At 35.6% G+C, this 15,633-nt stretch overlaps 1 protein-coding gene across 1 annotated transcript in view; it reads left to right on the top strand.

Moving 5' to 3' along the window:
* Positions 1–15,633, top strand: part of TBC1D19 (TBC1 domain family member 19) — a 70,785-nt gene that overhangs the window by 5,650 nt on the left and 49,502 nt on the right. Inside the window, exons 2-5 of the mRNA XM_080386231.1 lie at positions 4,670–4,742; positions 5,503–5,548; positions 7,315–7,390; positions 14,787–14,861. Of these exons, the coding sequence (XP_080242357.1) occupies positions 4,670–4,742; positions 5,503–5,548; positions 7,315–7,390; positions 14,787–14,861 (270 nt within the window). The remainder of the gene's footprint in view (positions 1–4,669; positions 4,743–5,502; positions 5,549–7,314; positions 7,391–14,786; positions 14,862–15,633) is intronic.

The raw sequence follows: 15,633 nt of genomic DNA, 5'->3' as shown, positions 1-15,633 counted from the left end.
AAGCCTTTTTTTGTTTAGGTTATGGTGGATAGCCTATAAAAATGTTTAGGTTGTGTAAAGTTATTTGTAGAACTGTTTGCAACAGGATAAAAAATATGTTCACCTGATGGAGTTCCACATTTCAGTATAGTTGGATCACTTCTCCACAGTGTTTATTTTTGTTGAGAAAAGATATAGTTTAACATGGGAGTTATGCTGGGACACTTTGTTCTGTCAAGCCTCCTCTTTATAGTATGTTGTTGGTCCTCTAGCTATTTTCCTATACTTTGAGTGCTTGATGTCTTGATGGCCCATCTGTCCTGTCCTCTTGCATGATCAGGGCTGCTCCAGTCATGATGACTGAATGCCATTGCCAAATCTTGATGCTAATTTGCAAATAGACTTGTCTCTGCGTTCAGTTGCTCTATGAATCAATATACTGTGCCCACTGACTTTTCCCACCTAGCGCTGTGCTGTCCTTTTGCTTGCTTTCAGCCACATCAGTGCTGAGTGTCTGGATTCTCTTCCATCTTGGCATCCAAGTGCAGACAGTGTAATACATTTGGAGTATCACTTATGATGGTGACAGCCCAGATCTCAGCAGGATACCTTGCCAAAATCAAAGGGAATGAACATGTACACGGAAAATTGTTAGTGGTACCTTAACCACCTTTCAGAAGTTTTGGCAAAATTTTGAAAGTTGCAAAACTACCCTTGCTCTTCTGTACAGCTGAAGGACAAGAGGGTACCAAGAAATGCTGTAATGATAGCTTGTTTTATGAAGGTCTGTCTGACAGCCAGTTGCTTCTCGATTTGCAAGAAGTTGACCAAGACTGTAGGTGAACGTGGACACCCGATGCCTGAAACCTGGTGCCCTATCCAATGAGAATATGCTCAATGCCAGTTATATGGGAAAAGAAACTGGTAGATATTTACTTTGATTAAAAATATTTTTTTACTGCTTGCTGAAATATGCTACATTCATCCCTGTCTCCTTTCAGGATTCTGTATTGGCCTGACTGAGTCTCTGAATAGCCTTCTTCCCTGGTCTAGCTGTCACTCTTTGCCTTCATGGGTTGCTCACTCTCCTTTACCATAAATGTGATAGCCTCATTATAGTACCAGATATTTTTTTTTTAAAGAGGAAGATATACTTTCATCAAAATGTATATACTGAAATTGGAGAGTCTGTAGTTATACCTGGGTGTGTGCTGCATATGATCATGCAGGAAGTGAATTTAGTTCATCAGCACAAATTTCATCAAGGTATTTTTTCCCCCAGTAAATCTTAGCTAGGCATTTTTATCAGTGTAAATCATAGTAATGGTTTTTATATCAATAAAGTTTTTCAACATATTTTTCATTTTCCCAAAAACTCACAGGGGATGAAAATGCAAATGACACTTAGGCAGTAGGTGGTACCAAGCAATTTACAACAAACAAACCCCACCTAAAATAAAACCACCTAAATGTATTTTGCAACATAGTATAACACAGAAAGAAGTTAGATCAATTAGTCCAAAGGAAAATCAAAGTATGTGGGAGACCTGGTCTAGTAATTTTGGAACATCAGCTCTGCTAAGTCTCTTTGACTCCTCAATTTTGTTCCTGTATGCACCCATATACATTCCAACGAGGTACCATTCTGTTAAATTACGGCAAAACAGTTCAGAAGGGATTTTGATACTACTGAAGTAAATATTTTCTTCTTTGGTTATGTTATTCAGAGCTAGGGTATTTTCTTCTTATATGTTGGAACTGTCTGCAGCCACTAGCTGGACAATCTGCCAGATCCTCACCTTGCAGGTATCTCATTTCTGATATGAAAACTGATCAGCAATCCAGTATGCAATGACTCCATAACTGACAGTTTCTGTGGCTCTGTAGCTCTGCTTAAAACTGTAGGATTGTATCAATCATAATCCAGAAGTAAACAAAAGAAAAAGTAGAAATGGGAGGAGGCTTTGGCAATTGCATCCTGAAATGGGAAGAGTGGGGACACAAGAATTGCCCCAATAATCTGGAGGGGAATTTTCATGTTTCTTATGTGAAAATTTCTCTCAGTAGAGCATTTTGCAGTCAAGAGAAAGAAAAGGACATCGGAAAGAGGCTAAAAATAGAAGTTATGGTAAATTAAAGATTAGCATAGGAATATTTACTGCAGCTGCTCCAGAGCTAGGAATAGTGAGATAGAACTTGACTGAATAAATGGGCATGAAGGGCTGAAGTTAACTGGTGGACATTGATGCGGTAATGTAATCCTTGGAGAAAGTTTTCCCGAAAGTGCTGTCCTGCTTCCTTTTTGACTGCCACCCTGCTGCGTACAATAGAGTTACTGGGTTTTTTTGTTCCGCAGGTGGGGAACAGGCTCTGTTGGGACCAGCAATTTATGAGAAAGTCCTCTGTTGTATCTTTTGGTCTGACAGGGAAAATGGGAAGTAGTCTGTGTGGACTGAACTCTTTTATCCCCTCTAGTGCAATACACTATATCAATTTCCAGAGTTTCCTGGAATCCACACACAAAAAAAAGGTGATCAATATGAGTGTCAGAGCTTCCTCAATGAGCCAAGAGCTCACAAATTTTACAGGTGTGTGAACAGCAGGGGATTAAAAATCAGTTCTCCTGATTGCACTTCTGTTACTTCTTGCACGTTTACAGTGTCGAGACAATGAACCCACTTTTTAGTAGATCGTAAAGCTTTTGTTGTTGTTGATGTATCACAACATCTGTCAATGTGTTGTATTTGTGAGGGTTTTTTTGCATATCTAAAAAGGATTTTGAAGCATTTGTACCAGGCTCCACAGGTAAAACCCCCATGGACCTTGGTATTAAAATTGGACATATTTAATGCAGAAGACAAAGCTGAACATTTATGGAAGTATGTGCAAAAACTTCTGAGGAACAGTAAGGCACAATCTGCCCGGTTTGATGGGTGTTACTTTATTTAAAATTCATACAGGAGAGGTACAAAACCACTGCCTTGCAACAGAAAAAAATTAAACTCAGCCTGACATACGTCAGTCCAAAACAGACACAGGACTTTCCATCAAAGTAGGTTCAGAAGGAATCCTTCATCAAATACTCCTTGAGGCTTTTGCTTAAAAGGGTATTTTGTGAGCTGCCCCAGAACTCTCATGAAAACCTTTCTTTTTTTCCCAGCCTTTAGCAATGATCCTTCTCTAGCTTTTACCATTGTGCTGAACGGAATGTTTGTCATTTGACATGAGTTACGCAACTCACCACACCTATGGCTTGTGCTTATGATCACCTTTCTTTCTCATGAAAGCATGCTTACAGTCTCTTTACTATTGCAGTTGATAAACCAAATATAAAGCCTTCCTTACCTGTAATGGCAAGGTGACTTGAAAGAAGAGCAGAAATGCTGATGCTATCAGTCTCTGCATTGTTAGACATTCCTCTTTTCAACTAGGGAAATAGAAAGATTTCCTTTAGAATTCTGCATTGTGAATTCATCTAGACCAACTTCTCTGGCAAGCTGTGCAGCACAGCAAATACCCTTTTCCATATATAAACTGCGAGGCAAATGATAAGATTGTGGAGTTTGTTGGTTTTGTGTAATAGAGCTAAAGCATGCCGTGCTGGTAGGGCTGGCAAACTGAACAAGCTGGTTAAAGTTTATTTTTAATAGCAGCATAACTTACTGCAAATGAAGCAGCAGCTGATAGGCCTATAGCATATTGCTGAGTAGCTTGTATGAGATATCTCACATTTCTAGGTAGATGATGGGGCCATATGCTTCTAACATATGCCTTGAGCTGTCATGGCAGTGGGCTGACTTGCACACAGAATCTCAATATTATTTTTGGGTTAGCAGCCAGGGTTGATACTCTTTTCTAAACCTCTAGCTTTATCTTCTGGTGTTAATCCGCTGTTGCCACACTCCATGTTTAGGAAAATACATATTAGAAGTCACTTCACAGAAACTCCTGAGTTTCTGATTGTTGTCCTTTTCAGCCTTTGTGGTCTATTTGTTTTCTTCTCTAGCTATAGAAGAAGGAGATGCTATAGCAGCTGCTCCTGCTGTTGCTGAACATCTGTGTGGTAGTGTCATGGTACAGTTGTGAAGCTGGTTGGTGCCTTATTGTCTGTGTGGAGTGCATTTCATTACAAGAGGCTGTATATACCTGGTGGTCACAGCTGCGGTGGGGGCTGTTTGGTCCACAGTTTTTATTTGAAGTTCGAATATGACATTCCTTATCTGAGAGAGGTGAACTGTGAGAGGTTAAGCGAGAAGTTATGGAACATTTTCAGATTGATTCTTTCATGTAGAATACAGTGAGTGGCTGCTAGTTATTTACTTGTGTACCTTAAAGGATTGGTCATAATGTGTAGAATCTAGCACTTGTACTAAGTATTTTGGTGTACCTACTCAGAATATTAAGCACATATGTCACTGCATACTTCCTCTCCTTCCTCTCTTTCCTTCCCCACATACAGCTTTTAGCACTGATGTAAAAGCAAAGACATAGAGTGAGGAAAATGTTGGTGAATTTTTTTTTTTTTGGCTGCAGTTACTGTTGTCAAGTTAGAAGGAAACATAGAAGTTTGTATGCAACCTTAAGCATGTGTTATGTTTCTTATTTCATAACTTAAAATACACAGTTTACTTTCTTTTTAGTGCTTGCTTGATGATGATTTATTTATTCATTTATTTATTTCTCATATTAGGTTAGCTTACATAAACCAGAAATTAAACTGGAATCACTGAAAGAAGATATTAAGAACTTTCTGAAGACATCAGGTTTGTAATACTTCATTGATAGATTTGTGAATAGTACAGCTCTACATAAGAACATATGTGAGGTGCAGGATGAAAATAGTACTTTGTGCAGCTTGGTATCTTGTTGCTGACAGTAGCCAGAAGCAGACATTCAGTCATTCCAGATTATTAAACAAGATAGAGAAAATTAAAAGTGAAGAACTTCATGGATTCAAGCAGTATTTTGAAAAACATACTATGCGAAGAAGTGATTTTATAATTTTGTAAGATACTGGTAATTTTTTTGAAAGTTCTGAATAATACAAGAGTTCACTCACTTCTGAAAACAGAAATTAGCATTCATGAAGGCACTCTTGAAAATTTTAGCCTTAGTTAAATTTCCAAGTTTCATTGGAGGTTTTGGGCTATGTAACAATAATATGAAGATTTGATGGTAAGCGATACAAGATTTATAATAATTGGGAACACTGTGTCTACTAATATTTATAGTTGTTTTAATAATATGAAGGCTTTGAAAAACTACCATATAATTATTTAACCAAAACTGTGTTGTAATTATTTGAACAGTAGATGGAAATAGAGGATATTCAACCTTTATACAGGTCTCAACTTGTGGTTTTCCTGTCTTAATTAGATTGAAGTTTCTTCATCTCTTGTCTGTCTGGTAGGTAGACATGAATTGAGACAGGACAGAAAATTCTAGTGACTGCGAAGCAACCTTTTCCATTAGTATGAATTCCTAAAGTTGTCTTCTGGATATCTTTTTTTTTTTTTTTAACAGGTTGGGAAAAGAAGCTTCAGAATGCTGTTTATAGTGAACTCAATGTGTGAGTTAATTTAGTATTTTTATTTAATAAGTTCTGCTTACATTATTTACTTTTGATTCATTTGTATATATAGGTGTATAATGTGTTATTATTATCTGCAAAATCTGTCAAACCAAGGGTACCTGCTTAATTTCTGGTTTTAAAGTGCTATTATTTCTCTTTCACCCTAGTGAATATATTGGACTCAAGTATGTTTTAAGGAACGAGTAAAAGAAATATCAACATATTTTTTTACTTCAGTAATTTCTTTGTTATTTTACTTCCAAAGGTACTGACAGTCATAGTAAAATCCTTGTGTAGCTGAGGTGGTTGCTGCAAATGAATTTTAGTTTCAGCTGTTTATGACAGCATAACAGATATTTTATTATATTAATTATTTAAAAAATATTTAAGATATTAGATCTCTAGACCTACCAGATCAGTGGTCATCATGCTTGGGATATGGTTATAAACACACTAAAATTTGTAAAATACCCTTTTTATTATTGTTCAGCAAAATTCTGGGAAGCGTAAGTTGCCTTTATGTTCTGGCAAGGTGGAAAAGGGGATTTTGTAACATATATAGTTGTAAAAGTAACTATATAATAAATGTTTATGCAAATCTATTTGTGCTAATTTGAACAAGCTTATTAGAGTTACCAGTTTTGAACAGTGTGTCTTAGTACTACAAGGGACTTGATTCAACAAAATACTTGTAAATGTGTCTGTTAGTAAGGAGTTGTCTTGATTGTATCTTTCAAGGGAAAAGTATTTACCTGTCTTTTGGACTAATACTTACAGTTTCTTTGAGTTCACAGAAAAAAGCTGCAAAATAATGAAAATAGTCCTGGAAGATTGAAATTAACTAGAGAGTACCATGATGTCATGAACATTGTAGAGAAGCCAAGAAACAGCTTTGCTGAAATTTGTTATTATTGATTCCATTTTACATATGAGCACAGAGTTGTCCGGAACAAATTAGCAGCAAGTACAAGAATGACTTTACTAGTTACAAATGGGAAGAAATTTGGGGAGGATTTCCCAAAATCATCTGATAGGAACTGATTGAACACGTTTCAACAAATGAAACAGGCAAACTATGAGAGAAGCTTTGCGTAAATTTTGTTTCCTGAAAGACATTTGAAGCAATTAACAATAAGCTGGATGAGATGTTTGGCAATAACTTGTTTAGAAATAATCTGCACTACTACGGGAAGATAATTTAGTGTTTTGGTTTGGTTTTTTTAAATTTTTGTTCCAGCTTTTATATTTTGGCATAATTCAGTTTATGAGTGCATATTCAATTTTGCTTAGGTCAACACCACAAAGTTCTAATTGCTTTGGATATGTACATGTTCTCTATTGATTTTTAAAAGGAAATCCTCCAAGAAATATATAATCTCTTGAAAAAAATAATGTCCTGGATAGTAAAAGTTCCAGGGAGTCATAAAGGTGACATAATGTGAAGAGGATACACTATTAAAATTTGATTTGTTCATAGAATTATTTGACTTTACAAATATGTGAAATTATGAGTAAGCATTATTTTTATATAAGAAGAACTCATGTTGAAATGTTAATACTCACATATCTTTATATTGTTTGCATCTATAGGAAAGGATGAGGAGGAAATACTTCTAATAACATTTTTTATTTTTAGTTTTCATGAACATATGCAGTGGTTTTACTAGTGCTCTGCTGAAAGGAGTTACATTTAGTTTTACAAATACAGAATTAATCAAGCAAAATAAAAATCTGAACATTTAAAATATACTATTCTTTTTAAGGTTTCCTTCGCCCTGTCATCCTGCAGCACCGCCTGAGCATATGAAAGAACCATTAGCTTATATGAGGAAAGCACAGGTTGGTTGTTACCAATTTTACCGTTCATATCAGATTTTTCATTACACTATTTGAGATTTATTCTGTATAATGTTATTGTACAATTTCTAGGGTTTATACATTAGGAAAAACACAAATTTGTAATTGCATTGAAGTTAATAGTAATGTTGTGTATGTGACATTTTACATACATACAAAAAATACTCAAGTAATTCTCCAATCATGAAAGTGAAAGGTAGGTGAATATTTAGATTAGAGACGATATGAAATATGTCAAGGAGGAGAATTTGATTTTCTTGGGAAGAAGAAAAAGTGTAGCTATAGGTCATTTCACCTAGGGTTACAAAAATAGTTTTGAAGGGACACAAGCAGTTTTGCAATGAAAGACAACAGGCTGCAGAGATAGCGAGATCTTCAGAAAGGTGACATATTTGACACTTAAAAATGTGAAAGGAAGGTGAAAAGTGCTCAGGAGCTTAAGGCATATTGAAGGAGAATAAGAAAAATTGGACTATGAAAGATTAAATGAGGATTTTTCATGTCAGGAAAAATATTTTTGCTTTGTTGGTTTTATTTTCTCACCAATAAAAGCCATTTGAAATAAATAAAAAAGTTTTTTACATAAAAATGTAAAAAAAAATGCTTCAAGAATATGATCTAACCAAAACATCTGAGGTAAGGATAAAATTATATTTAACTCAGCCATGCCTAGAAATATATTGCAGTATTCTTTTACAAGGTATTCAACAAATTGTGTTATTTTTTCAATTATATTGTTGTTTATTCCTGTAAGTCTTATCCTGCTATCCTGGGTTTCAGTCTTTAGCGTTTGGGGACAAAGATTGTATTAAACAATTTTTGTTCTGTGGTGTGAAATGTAATGCCACAATTTACTGCCTGAAAATAATCATTCTTATCAGTTTACTAATGTGAAAACCACAGAGGTATATCTATGTTTGTCTAAACCAGTTTCATTGGTTATTATTTTATAGAAGTGTATGCAGTACTTAAGGTAACTGTTATTTTTAGCTCTGTGTGGAAAGGACTGTTTTTCTAATAGTTTAGGAATGACTAGGAGAAATCCTATCTTTACTAGTTTCAAAATTTCATACCCCGATTTCTAAGAGTATTAGGCATCCATATCCTCTGGGGTGGGTTAGCCCTGGTAGGTAGCTCAGCCACTTGCTCACTCTCCCCTAAGCAGAGTAAGGGAGAGAATCAGAAGGGCAAAAGTGAGAAAACTTGTGATAAAGACAGTTTAATAGGTAAAGCAAAAGCCACGCATGCTAGCAAAGCAAATTAGGAATTCATTCACTACTTCCCATCAGCAGGCAGATGTTTAGCCATCTCCAGAAAAGCAGGGCTCCATCACACGTAACAGTTACTTGTGCAAACAAACACTGTAACTCTGAATGTCCCTCCTTTCTCCTTCTTTCTCTCAGCTTTTTTATTTAAAGCATGATGTCACATGGTTCCTTTGCTCAGTCCTAGCTGACCAACTTCTTGTCCACCCCCAGCCTACTTGCTGGTGCAGAAGCATAAGAAACAGAAAAGGCCTCGAAGCTATGTATGACTTCTCAGCAATAGCTAAAACACTGGTGTGTTATCAACACTATTTTGGTTACAAATCCAAAACACAGCACTATGCAAGCCACTATGAAGAAAATAAACTTTATCCCAGCCAAAACCAGTAGATCCTCTTAAATCCTTTCTTGAAATACAACTCTTCAATAAAGGCATATGTATCCTTTTCACAGGGAAGTACTGATAAATGGTGATAGTCGTGGAACAGTAATGAATACACAGTTAGGGAATTAACATTATACTTTCTAAAACTACTGAGATACATGTCAGCGTTTGGTTTTTCAATATAAACACACATTTATTGCTGTAGGTAATAGGTCCATAAGAAAACAATCATAATCAGATCAGTTGAATCACAACGAGGTTTTGTTATTCTTTTTGAGTAAAGAGCAATAAACAATGTTAAAAGCTTACAAAATCAAGTGTTTTGATGATTTTGGGTTTTTTTTTTTCAAATATTTGGAAATGGCTAAAATGCAAATGTACAGCTTGCTAATACCTTTGGGGAGAGAAATAAAAGTGGAAACTTACCAATTTACTTTTATTAGGTATTGGAAATCTAATTTACATTTTGAAGGTAGAGGACTATTTTTGTTTTATTTGTGGGTAGATGTTTTCATTTTATTTGTCTTTTAGCACGACAACAGTTGGAAAAGAATAATTTGATTCTATCAATAAAATTTGTCCTGGTAGAAAAATGTTTTCCATGTAAGTCATGTTCTATTTTTATTATGCACAGCCACTGTTTAAGATACTGTTTCCATTGTTATGAGCTTGTTGACATTTTGTTTATCCTTTTCTATCTTAATTAATTTTGCTCTACTTCAGAGTTCTGGAAAGAAGGGTAATGCTCTCTGAAAACTGTCTTTCTTTGATAGCAGTTACTGGAATTACTTTGAATTAGTAATTGAAACTATATTGGTATTTTCCTAGATATTGAGATGTTCATAATTAACCCTTTTTCTCTTTAAATTGGTTCTGTTTTCTCATTTTTAGGGGGCAGACTGAAGTTATTATACTCTATTCTCTTCACTACCTCAAAAGGAAAAATAGCTTTCTAGGAAAGGATTGAGCATTAATGGCAACAAGTAGTAATGTTGTAAACCATTCATGTAGTTGTGGTATGGTCCAGTGTAGAAAAAATACTGGCATTAATATTTACACACCTTTGAGTATTAATGTAACAAAATATGTATTTTCTAATAGTGTGTGCTAGAGAGCTGGTCCTGTGTTTCAGCTGAGATTGATCACTGTTGTTTAGGTCTTTCCTAGGCAGAGTAATACTAGGTCTTGGTTTTTGTTTCCTTAAAAATGTCAGACACAATATTTAGCACCTTTGTTTAAAACATCAGGTTATTTCACATCTCTGGTGTTTTCTGAGGTATTTGGTCTGGTTATAGTTTTGGGGAGGTAGCTCACCCCTTCCCGCCTTGTTAAACAGCAGAATTATTGCTTAAAACTTACACCTTTTCATGCAGGCAAAGTGTTAGCACTAGATTCTACGATTAAAAATTTGAACTTGGCTAATTTGCTTTACCTGCCCAGCAGAGGCTGATCTGAGTTGAAACATTCCTGAATCCATTGAACTGCCGTATTGACTATTTTCATATCTGCATGTAGGTGAGGGGAAATGATTGCAGACCTCTTCAACTGTTTGTTTTGCTCCCAGAGTTCACTTGGAAAGGCTTTGCTAGTTTAGAACAACCCTGCTGCAAACAGCAATGAAGAAATGAAGTGAACAACATAAAAATAAGAGCAAAAAGAGCTTAAGAGAAGCATAACAAGCTAAGACCAAAGAAATATTAAGAAATGTTTCCACAATCTGATACCTCCCATGAGGCTGTCTTTTAATTGTCCTATGTAGATTTTACAACGTTCACAACAAACCAAACACTGTAAATATCAACTCTTATAATTAATAGTATGTTATAGGACTACCGTGAATTTGCACTGCTATGTTTTAATCCATACAAGTTCTTTTTCCTGTTTTTAGCTGTAAGCTAGGAGCTTGTTTCAGGATTTTGAGAGAAATGTTAAAAAAGTAAACTTGAGGAGGAGATAGGTAGATAAGAAAAGATATCCCATCATCCAGTTACAAAGTATAAAGAGTAAGAAAACAGGAAGGGAGCAGCCAATTCTTTGTTGGATTAGGTCTGCTTGGCTCCAGCACAGTAAGAGTGGGAAAGGTGTTGCTTTCCAGAGCAAGGCAACATTAAGTTAACTAGCTATCTTCAAAGGAATCTGAGATACTCTACTGGCTCTAGAGAACCCATGTTGTTTGAGTTAATAATACTTATTTTTGCTTGATTGTCTTTAAAGTTTTGTTCCATTACTTTTAAATCTGTCACCAATGAAAAAATTGATAGGTTTATCTGAAATCTGTGCAGTCAGAAACATAACTCTGGATAATCTTCTGTGATCCAGTATACCTTCCTGAAGGTAGGGCAGCTCTTAAAAGTAGAGTGGTGGAGTACATTCACAAAAATTAGAAATTTTATATATTACTACAGGAAATCTTAACAGTAATTCAGTGTGTTCTACTTGAGTAGCATCAGCTGGTTATCTAAAAATATAGGGACCCAAAAAGATAAATATGTCCCTGGTGGGCTGCACTTCAGACTTCCAGGAAGACAGAAGACCATAATTGTCTGTATTTTAACCTGTGTGTGCCTTGCTTTGTTAGATTTTTTTACCTCCATGCTTCTAGCCAAGTCTGTGAAGATCTTACTGAAGTGGAGCTTTGCTAAAGCAAATCTTTACCTCCCAGTATTTACATTTTTGTATGTTCCTCTTTGCTTGTTTTCAGATCTTGCATTTTGAAGAAAGTCCATACATAAACAACAGACTTGATTGGAAAATTACCTTGAAGTATATTGTTATATTTGCTATTGATATTTTGGTAGGTGTTTTGCCCAGCTAAGACCAGATTCCCCATGTTGTATATGCTATAGAGACACACAATCTAAAAAGCATTCTGACTGTAGGTTGATAGTGACGAGCTAGAGCACTCCCCAAGTCCTATTTCAAATATGAGTAACTTTACAGTTTCAATAGGAGCATGGGTACTAGGAACTTTCTAAAGTGTAATAGAGATGTTCCTATCTGTATTGTAGTTTCTCCTAGAAGAGGTAAATAATCCCTAAAGGACAAAAAAACAGGTAAATTACCAGTTTTCTTTCTTGAAACAGACTAGCGAATAGACTCTGAAAGTATTGAAATGACAATACAACGTATACTAATGCTGTGACTGCTGAAGATCCTTCAACAGTCAATTTACCTTTCCCAGTTTCTAAATCTCTTTGAGAAAATAGAGTGCTTGAATAGTTGATACAGAATAATGTTTTCTTTGGAAATTATTAAAGTCAAAATAAATTTGATAACATTTTCATTATTCCTGAAAGAATTTCTGTTTCTTGTTATAGAAGTTGGATTAAGGGATATTCAGGTCTCTTTTAGATCACGTATTGATTTGGTTTCTTGTGTCCTAAATTAAGTTATGCCTCTTATCAGAGGCCAAATTAAAAGTTTCTGAGCATTAGAATGACAGCAGTACCAACGTAGTTTCTGTATTTCTCTTCTTTTTAAAATTTACAGATGTTGATTAGGGGAAATGTACCAAATGAAATCTGTGTCCAGGCACCTTGAATTCTACCCACAGAGTAGGTCTGACTGGGTACACGCTGAAAGAATCACATTTCTGCCTAATCTTCTAGAAGAAATAATTTTAGGATTCATTATTCTGAAAAAACCTGTAACTAATCCTGGGTAGTATATGCAGTTGTGATGTATTTTTGTTTAGTTTATTTCTTGTCCGCTCAGGTTCATTTACTTGCAGTGAAGGTTTATAAATGACGTTGCTACAGGATAAGATAAATCTGATTTGTAATAGACATGTTTGAAGTTTTTGGCAAATAGCAGTACTGTCTTCCTCAGTTTCAACTATTTTACTGAAAGTTATCATTGTAACCACAGCAATCCCAGCAGCATGTTTTCTTAGTGTTAAATTTCTTCGTGAAATTAGAGGAATCGTCTTGGAAAATGTATTGTTCCCATCAATGAAATGGCTTTGTGAACTCTGCCTCTGGCTTTTATTTCAGTTGAGGAAACTGCATTCTGTTTCTGCTCACTGCAGGTAACTGCACTGTCCTGGGAAGAGGGGAAGGGCGTCTTACTTGCAGAGGCTGTGTAACCCTTATTTTTGTTTTGACTTGCTTGCTTTTATTTGAACATCTTTTACTGGGCAGAGTCTTGAAAGCTGACTTATGACACAGTTTTATGAGTATCCAGAAGTGATTTATTACTGACATGTTGCATCCCCAATGCAATGTGGGTTAATGTCTGGTCTGGCAGTTGTCAGTCATACCGAGTATTGACCTCCATTGCTCATTAGAACAAGCTGGTTCTTGGTCTTAGAAAGCTGCCACCTGCCTCCTCTGTGCTTCTTTTGTAGCTTTTATATCTTGGAGCATATTCATGCTCCCCCCACTTAATTTTGATGGGATCGAGTGTACCCTGATGAAGTTTGCAGATCTTACCAAACTGAGTGGGGAAGTGGACGCTTTGGAGGGGAGAGCCACCCTGCAGCCACCTGATTAGACTAGAAGAGCGGTCTAACAAGAACCATATGAAGTTCAACAAAGACAAATGTTACTATACAGAATATTATAAAAAATACTGTAATTTGGAAAACATTCCTTACAGTCTAAACTCATATCTGTTTTGTTTATACAAGAGAAGGTGAAGGGATTGCTTGATTGTGAGAAGGAATTTCTGTTGAAAGATAGCTATTTTGTTTCATGGAAGAATTCATGAGAGGATCTTTTAAATGGAAGCTAAACCGAAACAATTATAGACAAGATATTTTTTCTTTTGACAGAACATTTGAACATCTGCCCTTCCCTTCATTTGCATCCTGTCTAATAAACTGCAGCCCCTTTTAGGCAGAACTTTAAGTTTGAACATGTGGTTAGACAGTAGCTAACTGTTGTAAAATTTGCAATTAATAAATAGAGCTAAATGACATTAAGAGGAGTCTTTCCATTCATTTGATTGAGGCCTGACTCATCACCCACAGAAAACTAAATTAAAAATAAGACCCACCAGTGCTGCTGTAATCACAGAAGCAAAATCCTAAGCCAATAGACAAGGAAGTAAATACTGGTTGGCATTAACTTCAGAGGAATTATCCATGGATTAGGGACCATATGGTGAGTTTAAAGTCTAATGCAATAGTGGAAGAATCCGATTGCTCTTTAAGCTGTCCACTTGCTTCTGAGGTATTGCCTACTTCTCATTTTCTCTTTGATTAGACAACTATTTCATGAGCATTATTTTAGAAGAACTATTTTTTTGAGCATTGAAGAATACCAAATTGCTAAATTTTTAAACTTCTGAGAGCACCTAAGATACCTTTTGTGCAGAAAGACTTGCACTTTCTTCAGGTCACAAAGTGGAGAAGGCATTCTCTGTACACAGTTGATTGCCCTGCTTGTAATTGTCTGAAAAATATTAAATGTTGATATATAAGGAAGCTTGATCATTAGGCATATGTCAAAAATCAGTAATTGTGAAATACATGCTTTTTGGAGATCTGAAATGTGAGAACTCATTTTTCTGTTTTTTTATTGTGATGTAAAAAGTGACATTTGTTTGTTTTATTGTTTCCATTTAAATAAGTTTGCAAATGTTCCCTTAACAGTTTTGCAGATGTTGGTCAGTGACTCTTGCTATCCTTTCTTATATATGACTTTAAAAAGCTGTTTGTTATTACATGATAAATGCTATTAGAAGAAAAAGAAAGTCCATAAAATTTAATTTTTTGTGTGTGTTTTAGGGAAGCTGGGAGAAGCGAATTCTAAAAAGTCTGAACAGCATGTGCACAGAACTCAGTATCCCACTAGCGCAGAAGGTAATGTATTGCCAACTTTCTGTTGCCAAACTGACATTTTTTGGAAATTAAGCCTCATCTTGTGCACTTGTAATGTTCTTTTTACACATGGTTATCAAGAACTGCAAGGCTGGTATCCAAATAATTTTAATACAGAGTAGTTTTCAGGGACAGTGGCAATGTACGCACCAACTCAACTTAGGAGACGATGAAGTCTGTAGGTAGATCTTCCTCTTTGCTGTTGCAGTAATTATCCTTTTGAGGGAGCAGCATGTTGGAAAGATAATTGCTATGTTCATTGCTCTTAATAGAGCATTTTTACGTACATACTCAGCTGTATAACTTCTAGGGGCATAGCCTGTACACAGCGCAGACATACTTTGTGTGCTGGAGAAAGCTATATTTAAATTGGTACTCAGAGATAGGTACTGGTACATTGCTAATTTTGACTGTCATTCAATCTGCTCTGTTTTGTTTTTTATTAATTTAGAGGCTTTAATATTAAGAATCATGGAATTGGGGTAGAATATTAGAATGTTTTGTTTGTTATCTTTCTCCTGTTGTGTATCTATGACAGGTAGCAGAACCTCTATAGTTCATCATCTGAGATAAAGGATGTAGCTGTGTTTGCTTTTCATGACTATGCCAGGGACAGAAATTTGATGACAAAGTCCAGCAGCTCTGTGGAAGGAGCAGAAAGTCTTCAGTAATATGAAACTGACTACTAAATAGCCTAAAACTCCTTAGTAAGCACATGAAACTATGTAATGGGCTCCCTTTTTCCTTGAACTGG

The sequence above is a fragment of the Falco punctatus genome (genome assembly GCF_963210335.1).
Source record: "Falco punctatus genome assembly, chromosome: 1".
Classification (NCBI taxonomy): Eukaryota; Metazoa; Chordata; class Aves; order Falconiformes; family Falconidae; genus Falco; species Falco punctatus.
The sequence above is the reverse complement of the archived record's forward strand: the minus strand, read 5'-3'. Positions and strand labels throughout refer to the sequence as shown.